Source organism: Onychomys torridus, chromosome 18 (genome assembly GCF_903995425.1).
Source record: "Onychomys torridus chromosome 18, mOncTor1.1, whole genome shotgun sequence".
Lineage (NCBI taxonomy): Eukaryota > Metazoa > Chordata > Mammalia > Rodentia > Cricetidae > Onychomys > Onychomys torridus.
Window position 1 is genome coordinate 65,239,690 of NC_050460.1, and position 20,486 is coordinate 65,260,175.

General features: G+C 55.7%; 4 protein-coding genes across 9 annotated transcripts; all 4 read left to right on the plus strand.

The window, feature by feature from the left end:
* Nucleotides 1-637: 637 nt before the first annotated feature.
* Nucleotides 638-880, plus strand: Smim40 (small integral membrane protein 40). Its single transcript, XM_036167492.1, has one exon. The coding sequence runs from the start codon at nt 638-640 to the stop codon at nt 878-880; it is 243 nt and encodes an 80-aa protein (XP_036023385.1).
* Nucleotides 881-4,353: 3,473 nt separating this feature from the next.
* Nucleotides 4,354-9,712, plus strand: Daxx (death domain associated protein). Of its 3 annotated transcripts, none has more exons than XM_036167530.1 (8): nt 4,354-4,414; nt 5,496-5,712; nt 5,981-6,812; nt 6,895-7,100; nt 7,337-7,556; nt 7,687-8,155; nt 8,250-8,469; nt 9,506-9,712. In XM_036167530.1, exons 2-8 carry the CDS (start codon nt 5,512-5,514, stop codon nt 9,563-9,565), a joined length of 2,208 nt encoding a protein of 735 aa, XP_036023423.1. In that variant the 5' UTR covers nt 4,354-4,414; nt 5,496-5,511; the 3' UTR covers nt 9,566-9,712. The 3 variants fall into 3 exon arrangements, with proteins under 3 accessions (XP_036023423.1, XP_036023421.1, XP_036023422.1); XM_036167528.1 differs by lacking the exon at nt 4,354-4,414 and adding an exon at nt 4,424-4,520; XM_036167529.1 differs by lacking the exon at nt 4,354-4,414 and adding an exon at nt 4,677-4,736.
* Nucleotides 9,713-9,972: 260 nt separating this feature from the next.
* Zbtb22 (zinc finger and BTB domain containing 22) lies at nt 9,973-13,291 on the plus strand. Of its 4 annotated transcripts, none has more exons than XM_036167531.1 (2): nt 9,973-10,356; nt 10,843-13,291. In XM_036167531.1, exons 1-2 carry the CDS (start codon nt 10,144-10,146, stop codon nt 12,823-12,825), a joined length of 2,196 nt encoding a protein of 731 aa, XP_036023424.1. In that variant the 5' UTR covers nt 9,973-10,143; the 3' UTR covers nt 12,826-13,291. The 4 variants fall into 4 exon arrangements, with proteins under 4 accessions (XP_036023424.1, XP_036023427.1, XP_036023426.1 ...); XM_036167534.1 differs by having other exon boundaries at nt 9,973-10,096; nt 10,639-13,291; XM_036167533.1 differs by having other exon boundaries at nt 10,290-10,356; nt 10,639-13,291.
* Nucleotides 13,292-13,355: 64 nt separating this feature from the next.
* Nucleotides 13,356-19,739, plus strand: LOC118569567 (TAP binding protein). The gene is made up of 8 exons (XM_036167536.1): nt 13,356-13,636; nt 13,771-13,935; nt 14,118-14,378; nt 16,749-17,147; nt 17,371-17,712; nt 17,787-17,876; nt 17,983-18,047; nt 19,568-19,739. The coding sequence occupies exons 1-8, from the start codon at nt 13,600-13,602 to the stop codon at nt 19,577-19,579; spliced, it is 1,371 nt and encodes a 456-aa protein (XP_036023429.1). The 5' UTR covers nt 13,356-13,599; the 3' UTR covers nt 19,580-19,739.
* Nucleotides 19,740-20,486: the final 747 nt, after the last annotated feature.

The following is a 20,486-nucleotide window of genomic DNA, read 5'->3' on the forward strand; positions in this document are numbered from 1 at the left end:
GCATCCTGCAGGCTGGGATTTCAGGTGTACACCACTCATCCTGGTTAGGTTTAATCTCCCAATCTGAGGGCCACCCACAGAGACCCAGCAGGGATTAGAGGTGTCGATTAAAGACACCCTTCCCTTCTCCTTCACCGGAGAGACCAGGCCCACCCGGACCTGTTGTTCAGTTACTCGATCCTTCTCTTCAGGCCCTAGACTGGTGTTTGGATCTAGGGCAGGATGCTTGACCATTCAGTTGAAGTGTCTGTAGTGGGTCTTCTGTCTCCAAGGCAGAATTACATATGGTAAAGCTGGACAGAACTTAGTGCTCATCCAGTGCGACCTTTCACATCAGGAGAGGTGATTAAATAATTGTCCTGGGCCAGAGAGACAGCTCAGCAGGGAAGGTGCTTTTCGGATCCCTGGAGCCCAGGGAAAGGTGGAGGAGAGAGCATGCTCAAACAGTAAAACTTATAAAGAAATAAAAAACTGCCCCCAGACTCAGAAGCCTCTCTCTCCTTTCTAACTGGGTTCTGGAATTAGGGTCACACCCATAGGTGCAGGGTCATCACAGCCACGCCCTTTAATCCAGGCAGTGCTGAGCTAGGCCTTTCAGCCCACACTGAGCCAGCCAGCTGTCCCGCTGTGGGTGAGGATGGCAGGGGAAGAGGACAGTGTGGAGGAGGGGGATGTGTTCCTAGCCTTTGCCCAGGTTCCCACTCCTCCTCGGGGGCCCCTGCGGCGCGCTTTGGACAAGATCTTCCTCACCTTCTTGGTCCTCTTCCTGACACTGCTCATGCTGGAGGCTGCTTACAAACTGCTGTGGCCCCTGCCATGGGCCGCATTTCGGGACTGGCTCCTGAGGACACCGGAGGCGGAAGAGGCGCTGGAACTCTGAGCATCTCCCTGTACAGACCCTGTCCTTGCTATTGAGGTGAGAAAGGAGACTTCAGAGAGCCTGGGGTGGGAGGGATAGCTTAGGTCAGCACTCAAGATTATTTTTGTTTATGTATATGTGTGTGTCTGTTCGTGCGTATGTGCACATCAGTGCAGGTGTCCACAGAGGCTAGAAGGTGTTGGATCCCCTGGGGCTGGAGTTAAAGGAGGCTGTAAGTGGGACCTGGGAACCAGACTCAGGTCCTCTGAAACACACACACACACACACACAATTTTAACTGCATATACAAATACAAATGTACGTTGATCATATTCATTCCCCAGACATCCCCTCCAACTCCTCCAGGATTCCTTATAAATTAAAAAATATTAACTTTTTAGTCAGTGTACAAGTGACGGGTTGCGTCATTGTGATGTGATGTTACCGTGTATGTCATTGGGTACCTGGCTCCTCCATGGCCCTCTGCCTCCCACTCTGGTCCCCCCCAGCGTCTCGTTCTGCTTCATGTCCCTAGATTCCATCCCTCTCTCTCTCTCTCTTTTGTTTTTCGAGACAGGGTTTCTCTGTGTAGCTTTGTGCCATTCCTGGAACTTGCTTTGGAGACCAGGCTGGGCTCAAACTCACAGAGATCTGCCTGGCTCTGCCTCCCAAGTGCTGGGTTTAAAGGCGTGGGCCACCACCACCCGGCTCCATTTCTGTCTCTTGAGGCACCCTCTAGACTGCTTCTTCCCCTTTCTAATTTCATGTTCTGCAAACATGAGCTCACACACACACACCTACACGCCCCCCCCACCCCTTTGTATACATATGCTATATAACTTTAAATCCAGATTCCACATATGAGAGAATATGAGGAATAACTCATCCTTTTGAATGTAGCTTATTTTTCTTAAGAGTGATTTCCAGGCTGGGCAGTGGTGGCGCACGCCTTTAATTCCAGCACTCGGGAGGCAGAGGCAAGTGGATCTCTGTGAGTTCGAGACCAGCTTGGGCTACCAAGTGAGTTCCAGGAAAGGTGCAAAGCTACACAGAGAAACCCTGTCTCGAAATAAAACAAAACAAAACAAACAAACCCCCCCCCAAAAAAAACAAGATTTCCATTTCCTTTGTTTTCTCGAAAATGTCATGATTTCAGTTTTCTTCCCAGCTGACTAAGATCCCACTGTACAGACAGATGTACCATGTTTTCTTGTCTGTTGATGGACATGTGGGCTGCTTCCATTCTTTTCTGACTTGGGCTTCTCCAGGGAGTGACGTGTAGGGTCTCAGGCAGTGCATATTTCCGGAAGTGACAATCGTGGCCCACCTCAACCTGGACTACAGAAGGGCTCTGGCAGTTACCTAAGAGCCAGAATTCCTCAGGAACTTGTGAAACAGGTTCCTATCTGCAAAAAGGACTTATTCCCCTTGCCTCTGGAAGCAGGGACGTACGACTGTCCATTGACATGTGTCTGTGGCCTCAGCACGTCAGAGCCCATGCTGGCCTCCAGGTTTCTACAGTCCCTGTTCATAAGTACCTGTTATATATTTCAAAGCCCCAATGCTAGCATCCTGGCCCCTCTTCCCTCTTCCCTCAACTCCCAGACCTGTTCCAGCTCAGAGCTTCCCTCCCCCTCCTCCTTATAACCTGCTACTTATAACCAGCATGGCGCTCACAACTCCAGTCCCGGGGTCAGTGGCCCTCTTAAGGTCTTCGTGGGCATCAGATACACAAGGGTGTATATAGATACACGAAGGCAAACCCCCCCTCCCCACGTAAGTTCTTCTGAGTAGCTGCGATGATTGCAAGAACAGAAGCGATCAAACAGTGTAACACTTACGCTTGTTTTTATTCGTTATACAATATAGTCTGGTCATTTTCCCCTCCATTATGCACCTCTCCCTCCCGTGGGGGTTCTTTTTCTAAGTCAGCACTCTTCCCACTCCCCGACCTTCCATGTCCCTCACCTTTTATAACTATTAATTTAAAAAAGATATCTATTTTATTTTCTGTGTATGGACGCTTTGCCTGCCGGTATGTATGTTCCTCATGAGCATGCCTATTGGATTCCCTGGAACTGGGTTACAGATGGTTGTGAGTCACTGTGTAGGGCCTGGGAACCGAACCTGCAAGAGCAACAGGTGCTCTTAAAGGCTGGGTCGCTCTTTTGGCCCTTCAGGCACCTGCCTGCACTCACGTTGTGCACACAGACTTACACCGGCACACACATACAAAAAAAACCAAAATGAATATTTGTGAAGAGATGGATAACCTTCATTTCAGACATCCACGCAGGGAAACCCATGGATATGGAAATTAAATCCTTCATTATCTTTAGAGTCTCGCTAACCATTGAGGAACTTTTCTGTTTCCCACTTTAAATGCCATACGTCAGAGGACCGGACAGGAAACGAGGAGGAGGTGGGTTTCTTTAAAGCGAGTTTGAGGTTCGGTTCCTCTGAGAGCTACTGGGCTTCTTGGCCCTGCAAATTGGCAAGATGTCCACCACCTGAGGAATGCGGAAGGATGCGGAGGTGCGCTCTTAGTGCAAAGGGTATCTTCACCCATCCTGCTTCCTCAAGGGCACGGCTGCGGACCTCACTGCCCTCCCCCTCCCCACCTCCTACTCCCTGCAGGTCTCCCGGAGGAGGAGACGCCCCGAGGGATTTGACGGGCCTCCTTTCGTCTCCCGGCGCTCCAAGCGGCAGTTTGCACGGGTTCTCCGCAAGCCCTCGCCAGGTTATCCCGCGCCCCGCCTCATGCCTTGCAAACCCCACCATGAAGCACACACAGGGTCGCGATGACCCTCGGAGGAACAGAGGGCCGCGGTTCCCACCAGCTGGCTCGGTCATCCCGTCTGTGGTGCAGCTTGGGCAGCGAGTCACCGGCAGACCGCAATAATAACAATACCTCACCCGTGCAGCATGCTGTGCTCCTTTGTATGCATGTGTGTATGCACCTGACGACCGTAGGTAGAGGCTGCGGCTGGGCAGCCTCGAGGTTTGCGTCGCCTCTGGAAGGGAAGGGCAAGTGGCAGGCCACCAGGCGGTGGGACTTGGGGCCCGAGAGAGGGCAAAGTGGGGAGTGTCAGGCTTACACCAACCCAGGACAGGAAAAGACGTTTATTTCGTTCCCTGGAGCCCTAGAGAGCCCCGCTCTTAGGTACCATGCGGGGGTTCCTTCCCCTTCTAGTGCGTGGGGGGGCTCGATCTTCCCAGCCCTCGACCCGAGGGCGTTGGGGAGGTCTGAGGCAGGAAGTTTCTGACTGGACTTGTAGCTTCGGGAAACACCAGGTGCTGCAAAGAACTCCACGCCTTTTCCCCGAGGAGGGCAGTGCAGGCAGGCCAGGCCGGTTGCCGTACGGCAACATGGCGCGCCCCAGTTGCCAGGAGCTCCCCCCACCCCCCCAGGCCCTCCCCGTTGAGCGTCCGAGCACTGGGAACGGCGTCCTAGGTGGGCGGGCCACACGACACTTCCGGCTTCTGCGAGGACCGGGTTCCGTACGGCAACATGGCCGCCCTCAGGTGTTGCAGGCGGAAACCCTACGGCTTCCGGTTCGTAGTGGGCCTACGGTGGGGGTTGCGGGGGAAGGAAGGCGGAGGGAACCATGCGAGGTTCTGCGATCCGCGGTGAGGGCAGCCTCGAGAGACCGTTTCGGAGGTGGGGGCCGGGCCGTGCGCGGAGCGGGAGTGGCGGGGCGGGGGTGGCGCGAGCCAGGGGCCGGCGGGGCCCGGCTGCGGAGACCGAGCGGCGGCCGTGCCGTACCGGGCTAGCCCTCGGGGAGTGTGGCGGCCTAGGGATGAGCTGGGGGAGGGGGTGCTTGGCGGGAAGCTGAGACCGGAGGCCGGCCCCGCCTGGGGCTGCCAGCCCCTGCAGGTATCGGGAGGGCCCGGCGGTGGGCTCGCCGTCGGTTACGAGCCCGAGAGTGGCGGGACCCGGGTGGGAGGGAGCGAGGGACTTGGGGGGCCGTCTCCAGCCTCACGTCCGGGTTTGGGGAGACCCCACGGGAGGCGGAGCACGGAGACGGCGGACTGGGTCTCACCTCCGAGTTGGTGTCGGGGAGAAGCCGGGCGGCGGCGGCGCACGCCTTCACCCCCAGCACTCGGGGGGCAGAGGCAGGCGGATCTCTGTGAGTTCGAGGCCAGCCTGGGCTACGGAGCGAGTTCCAGGACAGCCAGGGCTGCACAGAGAAACCCTGTCTCGGAAAGCACCACAGACACAAACCAAAGGGAAAAGGGAAAGGAATGGAGAACTCGGAGGAGGGGGGCGTCGTCGTGTTTGAGGGCGAGAGGTAGCACCAACAGGGTGCTGGCTTTGGTAGACCAGACTCAGAGGCCAGTGCGGGACCTTGCTCTGGGATTGGGAATAACAGAAAACTTCACAGCTGACACGGGGAGGGGAAAACGCAATTGAGAGGCCGGAAATTGACTGGGGGGGTGGAGTCCAGGGTGGGGATTTAAGATGATCCGGGAGGTTTGCCCCCAGAACTGCTTGAAAGGCAGGCATTGAAGACAGGTGGGTCAGGACTAAGCTATTCGGAGACCCAGAGCATCCGATGGGGTGGGGCTCTGCAGGTGGGGCTCTTCCTGTGGTCCGCTTCCAGAATTCTGACCTTTCCCACACCTCCTCCCTTAGGGGGGTTTGATCCCCCATGGCCGCCGCTGACAGCATCATTGTGCTGGATGATGACGACGAGGATGAACCCGCTGCTCAGCCAGGGCCCTCCCACCCGCCCTCCAATCCTGTCTCGCCAGGGCCAGAAGCCTCTGGGCCCTCTCAGTCCCACGGGGATGGAAGGAACTCAGGTGGCAGGAAGTGCTACAAGTTGGAGAACGGGAGGCTGTTTGAAGAGGTAAGCTTCGGGCAAGGCTCTTCTGGTTTTTGAGACAGGGTCTCACTGTGTGGCTCTGGCTGCCTGGAATTGTCTAGATGAGGCTGGCCTCGAACTCAGAGAGTTCAGTTTGCTTCTGCCTCCTGACAGCTGGTTGAAAGGTGTGAACCTCTGTGACCTGACAGGGAAGGACCAAGGGAAAGGGGATTGGCTCTCCTGTTCTGGCCTTCCCACTAATTCCATGTTTTTATGCCTCCCCTGTCTCCTACCCTTTCTGTGAACTCTCCAGTTCCTTGAACTGTGTAAGATGCAGACTTCGGACCACCCTGAGGTCGTTCCATTCCTCTGCAAACTGCAGCAGCGTGCCCAGTCTCTGTTTCTGGCCTCAGCGGAGTTCTGCAACATTCTGTCCCGGGTTCTGTCTCGGGCTCGGAACCGGCCGGCTAAGCTCTATGTCTACATTAATGAGCTCTGCACTGTTCTTAAAGCCCATTCAAATAAGAAGAAGCTGAACTTGGCTCCTGTACCCTCAACCCCCAGTGCACCCTCCGGTGAGAACCCTCCCACAGATCCCGCCTCTGACCTGACGAATGCTGAAGCCACTGCCCCTGAGGCTTCAAGGACCCGTGGTTCCCGGAGGCAGATCCAGCGCTTGGAGCAGTTGCTGGCCCTCTATGTAGCAGAGATCCGGCGGCTGCAGGAGAAGGAATTGGACCTGTCGGAACTGGATGACCCTGACTCCACGTACCTGCAGGAGGCCCGCTTGAAGCGGAAACTGATTCGCCTCTTTGGGCGGCTGTGTGAGCTGAAGGATTGCTCTTCTCTGACTGGCCGGGTCATAGAGCAGCGGATCCCCTACCGAGGCACCCGCTACCCTGAGGTCAATAGGCGCATTGAGCGGCTTATTAACAAGCCAGGGCCTGATACCTTTCCTGACTATGGAGATGTGCTGAGGGCTGTGGAGAGGGCAGCGACCCGGCACAGTCTTGGCCTTCCCCGACAGCAGCTCCAGCTCATGGCCCAAGACGCCTTCCGGGACGTGGGTGTCAGGTTGCAGGAAAGGCGCCACCTGGACCTCATCTACAACTTTGGCTGCCATCTCACAGACGACTACAGGCCGGGTAGGAGGAGGCTGCTGGGACGCCGCCTAGAGATCCTGTAGGTTAAGTGGGCCGAGCGCTCTGACCCTGCTTTCTCACACAGGCATTGACCCTGCACTGTCAGATCCCACACTGGCTCGACGCCTTCGGGAAAATCGGACCTTGGCCATGAGCCGTCTGGATGAGGTCATCTCCAAATATGCAATGATGCAGGACAAAAGCGAGGAGGGAGAGAGACAGAAAAGAAGAGCTCGGCTCCTAGGCACCAATCCTTCAGGTTCCCCTAAAGTCTCCTTGGATTCTGGTGAGGTATGGAAGGGCTAGCACCTGTCACAGAGTTCTTGTCTTCACCCTGCACTGGCCACCAGGGACTCCAGGGGGCCCCGTGGAGCAGTGTGTGGAAGCAGTGAAAGAACCAAGACCTCAGGGGTGGAGCCCACTTGTGGCCTGCTCACCAACATTCCTGAGGTCCCAGGTTCGAGTCCTAGTACTACCAAAACCTCTGGGGAAGGGGATTCTTTAAGAGAGACTCCTTTGTCCCCTAGGGTCCTAGTGGAATGGCATCCCAGGAGTGCCCTACTACCTCCAAAGCTGAGTCTGGTGATGATGATGATGATGATGATGAAGAAGAAGAAAGTGATGATGAGGAGGAGGAGGAAGAGGAAGAAGAGGATGAAGAAGAGGCCACTGAAGACGAAGATGAGGATCTAGAACAGTTGCAGGAAGATCAGGGGGGTGATGAAGAAGAGGAGGAAGAAGGAGGAGGTACATATGTAAGCAGAACCACCCTCTGGGTCAGTTCTGCTGGGCCTTTCTTTCCTCCTCTTCCTCCTAGCTCCTTTGCACAGCCCCCTCTGCCCCTTCTCATGCCATCCCTCCCTCTTTTCTCTTCCAGATAATGAAGGAGATAAGAGCCCCAAGTCCCCATCACACATCCCCACTAGGAGGAACTCAGGACCTATAAGAGGGTCTGCAGGGGAGCATCAAGACAAAGGACTGTCGGGGACACCAGCATCACCGCTGGGAGAACCCCCAGCCCCTCCCAGCACAGACACTGAGAATAGTGGGGAACAGCTCCAAGAGCCACTCCTGGAAGAAGAGAGTCCTAGGTCCCAGCTGTGTGAGCTCCAGATCGAAGCCTTGCCCGAGGGTACTACCCCACGCCCTGAGGAAAGGGACATTTCCTCTTCTAGGAAACAGTCAGAAGATTCTCTCCCTACCATCTTGGAAAATGGGGCAGATGTGGTTACCTCTACATCCTTCAATGGGCGTGTCTCTTGTCACACTTGGCAAGATTCCAGTCCCCCATACAAGAGATCGAGGAAGGAAAAGAAGCAGCTGGGGTCTGGACCATCAGAAAACAGGTAACAGCAGACAGAGATCCCCAGGGTCTGCTGGGAGATACTGGGCACTCCGAAGCCTTGGGCCTCCCATCCATTCATTCCCTTCTGCCCTTAGCTACACAGAGAAGCAGGCGGCTCAGCAGGGGAATGGGAAGAAGGTATGGACCCCGCCTACTCGGTCTTCCCCCTTGGCCTCCATGGCTCCTGTTGCTGATTCCTCCACAAGGGTGGACTCTCCCAGCCATGGCCTGGTGACCAGCTCCCTCTGCAGCCCTTCTCCATCCCTGATATCCCAAACCCCCCAATCTCAATCTCCCCGGCCTTGTATTTATAAGGTAAGTGTTTCCCTGTGGGGGTATTGCACCTAGCACATCTGTTTTCCCCACCCTAGATGTGTGTGTGTGTGTGTGTGTGTGTGTGTGTGTGTGTAGGTTTATTTTGCACAGCATTGTGGCTTATGCCTTTAACCCCACCACTCGGGAGGCAGAGGCAGGCAGATTTCTATAACTTCAGGGCCAACTGTCTTGTCTACACAGTGAGTTCCAGGTCAGTCAAGGTTACATAATTAGACCCCTGTCTTAAAAACAAAAAAACAGAACAAGGGCTGGAGAGATGGCTCAGTGGTTAAGGGCATTGGCTGCCCTCCCTTCCAGAGGTCCAGAGTTCAATTCCCAGCAACCACATGGTGGCTCACTCCATCTACGATGAGATCTAGTCCCCTCTTCTGGCCTGCATTCAGGCAGAACACTGTATACATGATTGATAAATAAAAATAATAAAATCTAATAAACTCATTTATTTTATGTGAAAACGTGTTTTGTCTGAATGTATGTCTGTGTACCACATTTGTGCCTGGTGCTCATGGAGGCCAGAAGAGGGCATCTGATTCTGAAGAACTGAAGTTAGATATATGGCAGTGAGCGGCCATGTGGGGCTGGGGACCAAACCCAGGTCCTCGGCAAAGCAGCCAGTGCTCTTAGTGGCTGAGTCATCTTTTCAGCCCTCCATCCTGGTTCTGTTTTTGAGATACTGTCTCTCTGTAGTCCTGGAACTCTATGTAGACCAGGCTAGCCCCAAACTCAGAGATCAGCCCGCCTCTGCTTCCCATGTGCCACCACGCTGGCTCGACCTTGCTAGGTTTTTTTGTTTGTTTGTTTGTTTGTTTGTTTTGTTTTTCAAGACAGGGTTTCTCTGTGTAGCTTTGTGCCTTTCCTGGAACTTGCTTTGGAGACCAGGCTGGCCTCGAACTCATAGAGATCCGCCTGGCTCTGCCTCCCGAGTGCTGGAATTAAAGGCGTGTGCCACCCCCACCCCCTGACCTTGCTAGTTTTTAATCTAACTCCTGCCCCTGCTTCTCTGACTTCTCTGCAGATGAGTGTGGCCACACAGTGTGATCCCGAAGAGATCATCGTGCTGTCAGACTCGGATTAGCAGCCTCCTGCTCTCCCTGCCTCCAGAATGTTGTGGATGACTGAGCAAAGGACGGGCTGAGCTCCTCCCTTTTGGTGTTTCTTTGGACAGAAAATCAGATGTTTTACACAGACACATTAATAAACATGAATTTCTTTTCTTATTGTATTCTTGTCTTTACTTGTCCTTCTGTGTGACCGCGGTCACCTGGTTCGGGGTTAGCCCCAATCTGCCCTGACTAGCCTGGCCCTCCCTGGAGCCTTCCTCCCCGTAGGCACTGGAGAAGCCTTCCCGAGCCGCTTTACTTTCTCACTTTTGAGCGGTTGAGTGAAAAGGCCAATCAGGGGCTGACTCAAGGTTATTTGGCCAATCCAGGAGGAGGCGGGGCTTCGGGGGTCCTGTCATTTGCTGGGAAGAGGGCTGCTGGATCCCGTGAGCCAGCTAAGGTCCACAGCTGGGGTGGAGCCTGAGGAGCGGAAGCCAGTCCTGGTCGTCAGTGGGAAAAGGCAGGCTTGCAGCATTAAAGGGGAACGAAGGCTTCGGCCAAACCAGGTCCTGGGTCCTCAGCGGCGGAGGGGACCTGGTACCTTTAAGGTGGAATGACGACCTGGTCCTTTAAAGGAGAAGTGTCGGTGTCGGTCGAGTTTCGCCCAGCGGCACGGGAGGGGTGCTGGCCTGCGCCTTTAAGGTCGCAGGTCCGGGAGGCGGAGCGGAGGCGGAGGGCGGAGGGAGTCGGCACAAGATGGCGGCGGGAGGGGCTGGGGCTGCGGCTCCGGTCGCCGAGTGAGGGGGGGCCGGGGGCGCGCGGCCAGGTAAGCGCGGGCGCGGGGCCGGCCGGGGGGCGCCCCTCGGGCCGGGCAGTGGTCCCGGGGCGCTCTGGGGGCGGGGTGGGGGGCGGGGTTCGGGGGCGGGGGCAGGCGTGAGGCGGGGTCGGGGACCTAGGGGGCGGAGCCCGGGTGAGCTGGGGGCGGCAGGGGGCGGGGCCTGGGAGGAGCGGGGACGCCCCCTGCGCCCCGAGAAAGGCGGCACGCGATGCCGAGCCGCGGGGTGCGCTCTTGAGAGAGCCCTGAACTTGGAACCCGTCCCTTTGCTAGTTGCCGCCTCACGCCGCCGGATGGCCGTACCTGGGTGATTGACTTAATCCTCCCGGGCCCCAGCTGCTGCGTCCGTCCCATGGGGTTGAAAGGTATACCCGCCCCCGAGTTCTGGGGAGCGATTGCGGCCGACACGGTGTTCTTAGGCGGTGGTGGGCTGTGACTTCCCACAGTCCTGTCACTCTTCTCTTTCTCCACCCCCAGAAGCCCCCCCGGCCGCCGTCCTCTGCCCTGCCTTCCTGTGGCTGGGGGGGTGTCTCCTCCTTCCACGACATGGAGCCGTCTCCGCTGTCACCCGGTGGGGCGGCTCTCCCACTGCCCCTGCCGCTGGCTCCACCGCCACTGCCCCTGCCAGCAGCTGCGGTGGTACACGTGTCCTTCCCCGAAGTGACCAGTGCCCTCCTGGAGTCCCTCAACCAGCAGCGGCTGCAGGGCCAGCTCTGCGATGTGTCCATCCGGGTGCAGGGACGGGAGTTCCGAGCTCACCGGGCTGTCCTGGCCGCCTCCTCTCCTTACTTCCACGACCAGGTCCTGCTCAAAGGCATGACCTCCATCTCCCTGCCGAGCGTCATGGACCCAGGTGCTTTTGAAACTGTGCTGGCCTCAGCGTACACAGGCCGCCTCAGCATGGCCGCTGCTGACATTGTCAACTTCCTCACCGTGGGCTCGGTCCTGCAGATGTGGCACATTGTGGACAAGTGCACCGAGCTCCTTCGCGAGGGCAGATCCTCAGCCGCGACCACCACTGTCACTAGCGCCGCGGCCCCCTCTGTGTCTGGCCCTGGTGCCAGCGTCCCCTCGGGGAGCGGGGGCACTGTAGCCCCTGCCACCGTGGGCTCTGTTCGCCCCCACACTTCCAGCCGGGCCAGTGAGAACCAGTCTCCCAGCAGTAGCAACTACTTCAGCCCCCGGGAGTCCACTGACTTCTCCTCTTCCTCCCAAGATGCATTTGTGGCGTCGGCCGTCGGCTGTGGGAACCGTCGAGACGGTGGCCCTGTGTTCCCAGTCCCCGTGGTTGGCAGTGCGGGTGCCACCTCGGGAAAGTTGCTGCTGGAGGCCGATGAGCTGTGTGATGATGGTGGGGACGGGAGAGGGGCTGCGGCGGCCCCTGGCGCTGGGCTCCGGAGGCCTGCCTGCGTGCCTGCCAGTGCTGTGCCGCAGAAGCACTGGGTGTATGTGAAGCGAGGGAGAAACTGCCCGGCACCAGCGTCTCTGGTTCACCAAGACCCAGATCTAGAGGACGAGGAAGAAGAGGAAGATCTGGTGTTGACCTGTGAGGATGATGAGGACGAAGAACTGGGTGGGGGTGGCTCAGGGGGCCCTGCAGGGGGAGAGCCCGAGGCTACTCTCAGTATCAGTGATGTGCGGACCTTGACCGAGCCTCCAGACAAACGGGAGGAACAGGTCAACTTCTGTGAGTCCTCCAACGACTTTGGCCCCTATGAGGGTGGGGGGCCCGGGGCAGGGCTTGACGACCCAGGAGGACCCACCCCGTCCTCCTACACCCCCACCCACCCTCCACGACCCCTCCTCCCGTTGGACGTGCCGGGGAACCAGATCTTGGTTTTCCCATCCTCCTCTTCACAGGCTCCAGGACAGCCGCCGGGGAACGCGGTAGAACACGGGGCAGTGACCCTGGGGGGCACCTCTGCGGTGGGGCTAGGCATGCCAGGTGGCTCTGGTGGGGCCCCCGGAGGGGCGGGCGGCAGCGACGGGAATAAGATCTTTTTGTGCCACTGTGGGAAGGCTTTCTCGCATAAGAGTATGCGGGACCGGCACGTGAACATGCATCTCAACCTGCGACCTTTTGACTGCCCCGTCTGCAACAAGAAGTTTAAGATGAAACACCACCTGACCGAGCACATGAAGACGCACACAGGCCTCAAGCCCTACGAGTGCGGTGTCTGCGCCAAGAAGTTCATGTGGCGGGACAGCTTCATGCGGCACCGGGGACACTGTGAGCGCCGGCACCGGATGGGCGGGGGCGGGGCCGCGCCGGGACCCGGACCGGGACCGGGACCCGGGGCTGCCATCGGGCCAGCCTTGCAACCTAAGAGGGAGTCTTCCGGAGGGGGTGGGGGCAGCGGCGACGAGGCGAATTCGGCCACACCCCCACCCCACAGGCGTGTCTGGTCCCCACCCAGCGTGCACAAGGTGGAGATGGATTTCAGCGGGGGCGCACACTGAAGCGCCGCGGGCCCCCGGGCTTCCCCACTGCACTGTCTTCCCTTACTTCTGTGGACTTGTATATATTCTAGAGGGCGTGGGTTGCACCATCGCCAGCCGGCTCCGTTCCTCAGCCCCGGCCTCCCTCGGTTTCCCCTTCTCTCTGGGGCACACCAGCGCCCCACCTTTACGGAACGGGGCCCGCCCGGGGCGGGGAGGGGAAGGGGGCATTGGAGCATCCCGGAGTCACAGGGTCAACGGTCAGGTTGTGCTCGTTTGTGCCTGGTCTGTGTGTGTGTGTTGGGACGAGGCCTTTGGAGGCCTTTCCCCTCCCGAAGGGTACGCCCCTTACTTATTTCTGTGCCGTCCCACTCTTCCCGGGGGGATCCCCGATTGGGTCTCATGGAAGTGGGTGGAGACAAGGAGTGAGTCGCGTCGTGTAGGTTTTAATTTTTAACGGTGATTAAAATATTTATTGGTCACTTCACTCGGCTTCCCGACAGCCCCTCTGTGTTTGCTGGGACCCGGCCGGGCCGGGGAGGGCGGAGGACGCGGGAGCGCTGGTTCTAAGGGAGGTGTCGGAGAGGACGCGGCGGGAGGGCGGAGCCTAGGTTGCCGGAGGGCTCAAAGTCGGCGCCCCCGGGCGATCGGGGGTGTGCAGGGCGCCCAGGCGCGCCTCCAGCGTGCCGTCAAACCCTCGCTTGATCTGAACGAGAATTTCCGGTCCTTCCCGCTGGCCTTTGGAGGAAATGAAAGTGAAAGGGAGAAGAGACCTAGAGTAGAGATCGCAGCGCCATGGAGCCTCTGCCGCTGCTTATCGCTGTGGCTCTGGGTGAGCGGACCCCGTTTCTCGTTTAGGAAAGGGCGCACTGGGGAGGAGAGGGAGGTGGTCCCATCGAGACCGAAGGGGCGGGGCAGGTCGCTGGACGTCCCGGCCGCCCGGTCACTGGAGCCCCTCTCCCCCAGGCCTGGTGACCACCGTCTCGGCTGGACCGGCCGCGATTGAGTGCTGGTTCGTGGAAGATTCAGGTAGCCTGGCCAAGAAACCTGCCGCCTTGCTGCTGCGCCAGGGACCCAGGGGTCCACCGCCCCGGCCAGATCTTGACCCTAAGCTGTACTTCAAGGTGGATGGTGAGTCTTCGGGACTCACCTGCATTTACTGCCTCCTCTTTAGCTCACGTGGGGCCTTTGTAAAAAAAAAAAAAAGTCTGGGTTCTAAGTCTCTCATTACTTTGTTAGTATGTACATTCCGGTCTGTGTACAGTTCGCACGCTTCCAGCCGGGGCTACAGTTGCACCCTTTCGGTCCCGCAGACCCGGCCGGAATGCTCCTGGCTGCCTTCAGGCGGTACCCCTCGGTAGCCCCCGCACCACACTGCGAGATGAGCCGCTTCATCCCCTTCCCCGCCTCGGCGAATTGGGCCAGAGGTCTGATCCCGCAGCAGAGCTGCCCGCGGGCCCTGGACGGGGATTGGCTGCTGGTCAGCGTGTCCAGCACCGTCTTCAGCCTTTCTGTCCTGCTGCGACCACAGCCAGAGCCTCAGCGGGAGCCCGACTTCATCACCATGGCAACAGGTAGCCCGGGAGAGGTGCGGGAGATGGATGGGTAGTTTTTAAAAGTCGGCCAGTGGCCACTGGCTGAGTAGATCTGAATGAGTCATTTCTCCAGTTGGGGTTCAGTATATTTTTTTGTTAAGCGAGGCAGTTGGTTAGAATTTGTCTTCACCTTTCTTTGTAGGCCAAGAGTAAAACTGAAATCAACTCTGGTTTTGGGGCGGAGCTTTGTAGACAAGTTGGGGAAGTCATGGTGGTTTCCAGATACCAGAGTTTGAGAAACTTGTAATGTGACAGGTAGTGAGTCCTAAAACCCGAATTTTTTTTTGCTGCACTCCTCCAAAGTCAGTAAATCGCTAGGCACCCGACTTGGTACAGTTGAGCCTGTTTCAAAACTCAGACTTTGAGTATCACCTAAGCCTACTCTAGCCTAGTGACAATCAGCCAGGCCAGGAAGTGCTTTCTCAGGCTGGAGGCCATGGCCTGTCGTCCGTTAATAGTGACCTCTAGTGGACAGAAGCGACGAGGCAAAGACAGTGGATTCTGCAAAGGCCACTTCTGAATAGTGCAATGCACTTTGCTGGGCTGGACTCTGGGTTACTCCATGGGCATATGCTGACATGCGGTAGATCTGACTTGAATGTCTAGGAGCTCACTCTCATCTCTGGACACCAGGTAACAGGTAGAGAGACTCCTTGATTTTTCCATTTCTGGTGTTCTCATGCAAATACTCTCACCAAACTGTGTCATCACTTGAGAACTTCCACAGGACAAGGGGACAGTCTGAAACCCTCAGCTGGGCTGGCACCTCCGTTCTTACCTCTGCCCTGTGCAGGCCTGCTGTGGCTACAGTAGCTCTCTCCAGAGCAACAGCCCTCTGACTGCTGATCTTCATCAGAGAGGTGGCCACCACAGCCTTCCCTCTATGTGTCTATTCTTTCCAGCTGTGAAAAGCAGGAACTATTTTCCCAGCTTTTCCTTTGTGGCAGTGAAGCAAGGCACCGTGTTAATTTACTTATTGATCCAATAAATGTTTATTAGTACCAAGAAAAAGTTAGGACCCAGAGGTTCCCAGATCAAGTTCCAGGTAGATGTTATTGGAAGTTAATATAGACCAGAGCCTTGGCAAAATGTGGTGGCATGCGTCTGTAACCCTAGCACCTGGGAAGCTTAGGCAGGTTTATCAGGAGTGCGAAGCTACCCTGAGCTGCAGAGGGAATCCTGGCCACCTCGGTATTCATTTTTACTTGTTTTTGAGGCTGGGTCTCATACAGTAGCCCAGGCTTGTCTGGAGCTCATGGCAATCCTCCTGCCTGAGTCCCCCGTGTGCTAGAGATACCAGTGTGAGCTGCTTCCATTTCTGGTTTGGGGATTAGGAGGGGCTGAGGGTGTGGGTCAGTGGTAGACCCATTGCCTACTGTGTGTGAGTCTGATCATCAGCGTTGGAGGTGCATGTCTATAATCCTAGCACTTGAGAGGCAGGGACAGGTGGGCCCAGAGTTCCATGACAGAATGGGCTACATGACACTGTCTCAAATAAGATAGCTCAGTGGCAGAGCACTTGCCTGGCATGTATGACGCCTTAAGTTCAGCCATTAACACTGCACCTGTTAGCCACTCCTCACTGCCTGCCAGCGCGCGCGTGCGCACGCGCGCACACACACACACACTCACAAAAACCAACAAAAGCAGGAAAGAAAGAACTTGGGAGGTTAAAGTAAGAGAATCAGTTAAGTTCCAGACTAGCTTAGCCCTACATAGTGAGTTTCAAGATAGCTTGGGCCAGAGTGATTTTGTCTCAAAAAAAAAAGAAAAAGGTGTGTGTGTGTGTGTGTGTGTGTGAGAGCTGGCCCAGCAGTTAAGAGCACTGACTGCTAGGGTTGTGGGCCTAGTGCCTGCTTGATGGCTCACAGCCACCTGTATCACTAACCCCAGGGCATCCAGTGCCCTCTTCTGGCCTCCTTGGGTACTGCACACTCATGGTGCACTTACATACATGCAGGCACTCACACAAATAAAAAATTTTAAAAAATTTAAATGTGGGTTGGGGATTTAGCTCAGTGGTAGAGTGGTAAGGCCCTGGGTTCAATCCTCACCTCCAAAAAAGGATTTAAATGTGCCCTTAGATCTTGGACATCTCCAGAATTTGAGAACTGTAGTGGGCAGTGTGTTCAGCACAGATTTCCTAGGGTTGAACCCCCACCCCACGTACACACATCACCTTGATTTACCCTTATATTCCTGCACATTGTTAGCTACATTGGCTTAGCACTGGTATGAAGGGAGGGCTTGGGTTGTATCACAAGTGGAGGTGTCTCTGAAGGTAAACTGAGGTTGGCCGAGGCGCACAGCTCTGCTTATCCCTCTTCTCCCCTTTCTCCCAATGCCCAGTGGTGCTGACTGTCCTCACCCACAGTCCCAACCCCCGGATCCAACTGGGAAAAGATGCAGTGCTGGACCTGAGCTTTGCCTACATGCCCCCCACTCTGGAAGATGCTCTGTCTCCGGCCACGGGTCCCCCTCCCTTTGGGCTGGAGTGGCGTCGCCAGCACCGGGGCAAGGGTCACCTGCTGCTGGCTGCAACTCCTGGTCTGCTTGGGGAAATGCCACCAGCCCAAGAAAAGGCTGTGGCGTTTGCTGCTTGGGATGACAATGAGCCCTGGGGCCCGTGGACTGGGAATGGGACCTTCTGGCTGCCAGCTGTGAAACCTTTTCAGGAGGGCACCTACCTGGCTACTGTACACCTGCCCTATCTGCAAGGACAGGTCTCCCTGCAGTTGACGGTGCACAGTGAGTGGGCATACCATGGCAGGGGAAGGGATGATAGAATGAGCATGTATGGGTGGTGAATGAAGATAGATGGAGGGGTCCCGGGAATCGGACGGCTTTAACATGGGGATTCCCACCATCAGAGTACCCCCTCTAGTACAAGGAAGCCAGAAGCCAGACCGGGGGGGGGGGGGGGTAGGGAAGAAGTGGAATCTCTCACTTTCCTTTCTTATTCTTTCTTCAGAGCCCCCTAAAGTGTCTCTAACACCAGCACCCCTTGTGTGGGTTGCCCCGGGAGAGGCACCCCCAGAATTGCTCTGCCTCGTGTCCCACTTCTACCCTGAGGCCGGCCTGAAGGTGGAGTGGGAGCTCAGAGGTGGCCCAGAAGGCGGTTCTAGAAAGGCTGAGGGGGAGCAGTGGCTCTCCACTGTCCGCCACCACTCCGACGGCTCCGTCAGCCAGGCGGGGCACCTGCGGCTGCCCCCAGTCACTGCCAAGCAGCATGGAGCACGCTATGCCTGTCGGGTCCACCACCCCAGCCTGCCAGCATCGGGGCGCAGTGCTGAAGTCACCTTGGAGGTGGCAGGTAACCCGGAGAACCCCTGAACCAGGGTGGGGCCTCAGGAAACACGGAGCTCATTGGCACTCTTCCCTTGCTAGGCCTCTCTGGGCCCTCGATCGAGGACAGCATAGGCCTGTTCCTGTCCGCTTTTCTCCTCCTGGGGCTCATCAAAACACTAGGCTGGATGGGTAAGTGTGAGCCCCACTCCAAAGGACATTTCCTGCCTACCCGGTGAAGTCTCACACACTTCCTTCCCCTGCCACTCACATCCCTCCCCTTCCGCCTTTTCCATAGCTGCCTACCTGACCATTCATGAAGACTCAAAGGCGAAGGTCACAGCTGCCGGCCTGGACTCAAAGGTAACAGCGCGGGCTTCTGGGTCTTTCCCTCCTCCTGCCGTGTTTTTGCATGGCGGGACGCTGGCTGCTGGCGTGGCAGGCAGCCACAGGTGTGGATTTCACACAGCCCTGGTCTAAATCCCTCTCCTAACTATAAACTCAGACTTTCCAATCTGGGTTTGTTTACTTGAGTGCAGTTCAGTCGGTTAGAGATGTAGGTCACACACCTATACTGAAATAATTGGTAGCTACATTAAAAAAAAAAAAAAGGCAGGTGTCACGGCACTTCAGAGGCTGAGGCAGAGTCTTGAGTTCTAGGCTGCTACATAGAAACCTTGGCTCATGTGGGGAGGAGTAAAATGAAAAAATATATTTATTACATTTTTGTTGAGACAGGTCTCATGTAGCCCAAGCTGGCCTCAAACTTGATGCATAGCTGAAGATGATTTTGTTATTTATTTGTTTGTTTTTGTTTTTTTGAGACAAGGTTTCTGTGTAACAGCCCTAGCTGTCCTGGAACTCATTTTGTAGACCAGGCTGGCCTTGAACTCACAGAGATCTGCCTGCCTCTGCCTCCCTTAGTTTGGGGATTAAAGGCATACACCATGGTTTTTTTGAGACAGGGTTTTTCTGTGTAGTTTTGATGCCCATTCTGGATCTCATTCTGTAACCAGGCTGGCCTCGAACTTACAGAGATCTGCCTGGCTCTGCCTCCGGAATGCTGGGTTTAAAGGCGTGCACCACCACTGTCCAGCTAGGATAAGCTTAAACACTTCATTCTTCTGCCTCCACCTTCCAAGTGATAGGATTACAGGAGCGTCACCACACTCAGTTAATGAACCTGCCTTTTGTACTTTTTAGAAATTGCATTTATTTATTTGTGTGGGTGTGTGCACACCATGGCACACATGTGGAGGTCAAGGAATAACTGGGGGGGGGGGGGGATGTTTTCTCCTTCTACCATGTGGGTCTTGGTGACCAAACTCAGAAGGGCAAGTACCTTTACCCCTGAGCCACCCCACTAGTCTATCCTCCTTCCTTTTTAAAGATTTTGTTTTGTGTGTGTATATGAATGTGAGGTATGTTATCACATGTGGTTGGAGGTCAGAGGACAACTCTTGGGAACAAGTTTTCTCCTTCAACCTTGCGGGATCCCAGATCAAGCTCAACCACCTGCACCTGACTCTGCCTGCTGAGCTGTGTCACAAGCATACGTTTGTAAAGTCCAAGTATAAGGGTGGGTGAAGGCTAAAGGGACTGTTGCGGGGACACCGTCATAAAGTATGAAAGAACAATGGCCAGGAAGGCTATTGTGCAACCTACATTAGGTCTTGAACCTTACCTATCCAGAATATTTAAACATGTAAACAATGTAAGAAACTCCAAAGCTCAGAGCACAGCCCAGGGCCAGAGTGTGCTTAGTCGCCGGTGACCCAAAGGGCCTTTGCCAGCCCCATCCTGCTCCCACCCCCTGATGAGAATGTTTCTAACTAACTAACACTCCAACACCTCAAATTCTCCACTTCTTTCTTCTCTTGCAGAAGCCTCAGTAAAGGCACTCAATTCTGTGGAAGACCACCCTCATCTTTGGCCCAGTTGACTCCAGTAACTCCTCCCCTAAACAGCGTCTCTTCATGTTATCTTCTACTCCCTCCATTGAATGGCTGCTTTTTTATTTTATTTTATTATTTTTATTTTTTGGTTTTTTGAGACAGGGTTTCTCTGTGTAACAGCCCTGGCTGCCCTGGAACTCACTTGGTAGCCCAGGCTGCCCTCGAACTCACAGAGATCTGCCTGCCTCTGCCTCCCAAGTGCTGGGATTAAAGGTGTGTGCCACCACTGCCCAGCTATTTTTTATTTTTGTTGTTTTGTTCTTGTTTTTAAACAAGGTCTCTCCATGTAGCCTTGGCTGGCCTGGACCTCACCAAGCCAACCAGGCTGGCCTCGAAGTCTGCCTCTGCCTCTGGAGTGAGAAAGGGCATTGGTCACCATGCCTCAAGGATTATTTTTTTTAAAGATAAATCTAGTATTGTTAGAGTTCTAAGGCAATGATTCTCAAAAATTTGGGTTCCAATACATCTTAAAAATGACCAAGAAGCCCAAAGAGTTTTGTTAAGTGGGCTACAGCTATTGGAACTTAACTACAGCTTTTTTTTTTTTTTTTTTTTTTTTTTTTTTAAGCCAGGCATAGTGGCACACGACTTTATCTCAGCACCCCGGAGGCGGAGGCAGGTGAATCTCTGTGAGTTCCATGCCAGCCTAATGTACAGTGGGGAGTTCCTGGTCAGCCAGGGTGGGGCTCTGTTGAGAGAACTAAACACAAGAATCTGCCATAGTCTCGAGCCCTTTAAGACCATCGGAAGTATCAGGTATTGACATTGGGCTCACAGCATCTTCATGTGCTGGGCCACCTCACGACAGTTCTAGAGCCGAGCGGTCCGCGTGTCTCCCATGGCAGAC

What these genes read in the sequence shown, in the direction of transcription:
- Smim40 (XM_036167492.1), top strand. Translation starts at nt 638, where the DNA reads ATGGCAGGGGAAGAGGACAGTGTGGAGGAGGGGGATGTGTTCCTAGCC.
- Daxx (XM_036167530.1), top strand. Translation starts at nt 5,512, where the DNA reads ATGGCCGCCGCTGACAGCATCATTGTGCTGGATGATGACGACGAGGAT. An exon ending in ACGGGAGGCTGTTTGAAGAG is followed by an intron (nt 5,713 to 5,980) that starts GTAAGCTTCGGG and finishes TGAACTCTCCAG; the next exon opens with TTCCTTGAACTGTGTAAGAT. An exon ending in AGAGGAGGAAGAAGGAGGAG is followed by an intron (nt 7,557 to 7,686) that starts GTACATATGTAA and finishes TTTCTCTTCCAG; the next exon opens with ATAATGAAGGAGATAAGAGC.
- Zbtb22 (XM_036167531.1), top strand. Translation starts at nt 10,144, where the DNA reads ATGACGACCTGGTCCTTTAAAGGAGAAGTGTCGGTGTCGGTCGAGTTT. An exon ending in GGCCGGGGGCGCGCGGCCAG is followed by an intron (nt 10,357 to 10,842) that starts GTAAGCGCGGGC and finishes CTCCACCCCCAG; the next exon opens with AAGCCCCCCCGGCCGCCGTC.
- LOC118569567 (XM_036167536.1), top strand. Translation starts at nt 13,600, where the DNA reads ATGGAGCCTCTGCCGCTGCTTATCGCTGTGGCTCTGG. An exon ending in GCTTATCGCTGTGGCTCTGG is followed by an intron (nt 13,637 to 13,770) that starts GTGAGCGGACCC and finishes CCTCTCCCCCAG; the next exon opens with GCCTGGTGACCACCGTCTCG. An exon ending in GCTGTACTTCAAGGTGGATG is followed by an intron (nt 13,936 to 14,117) that starts GTGAGTCTTCGG and finishes TCGGTCCCGCAG; the next exon opens with ACCCGGCCGGAATGCTCCTG.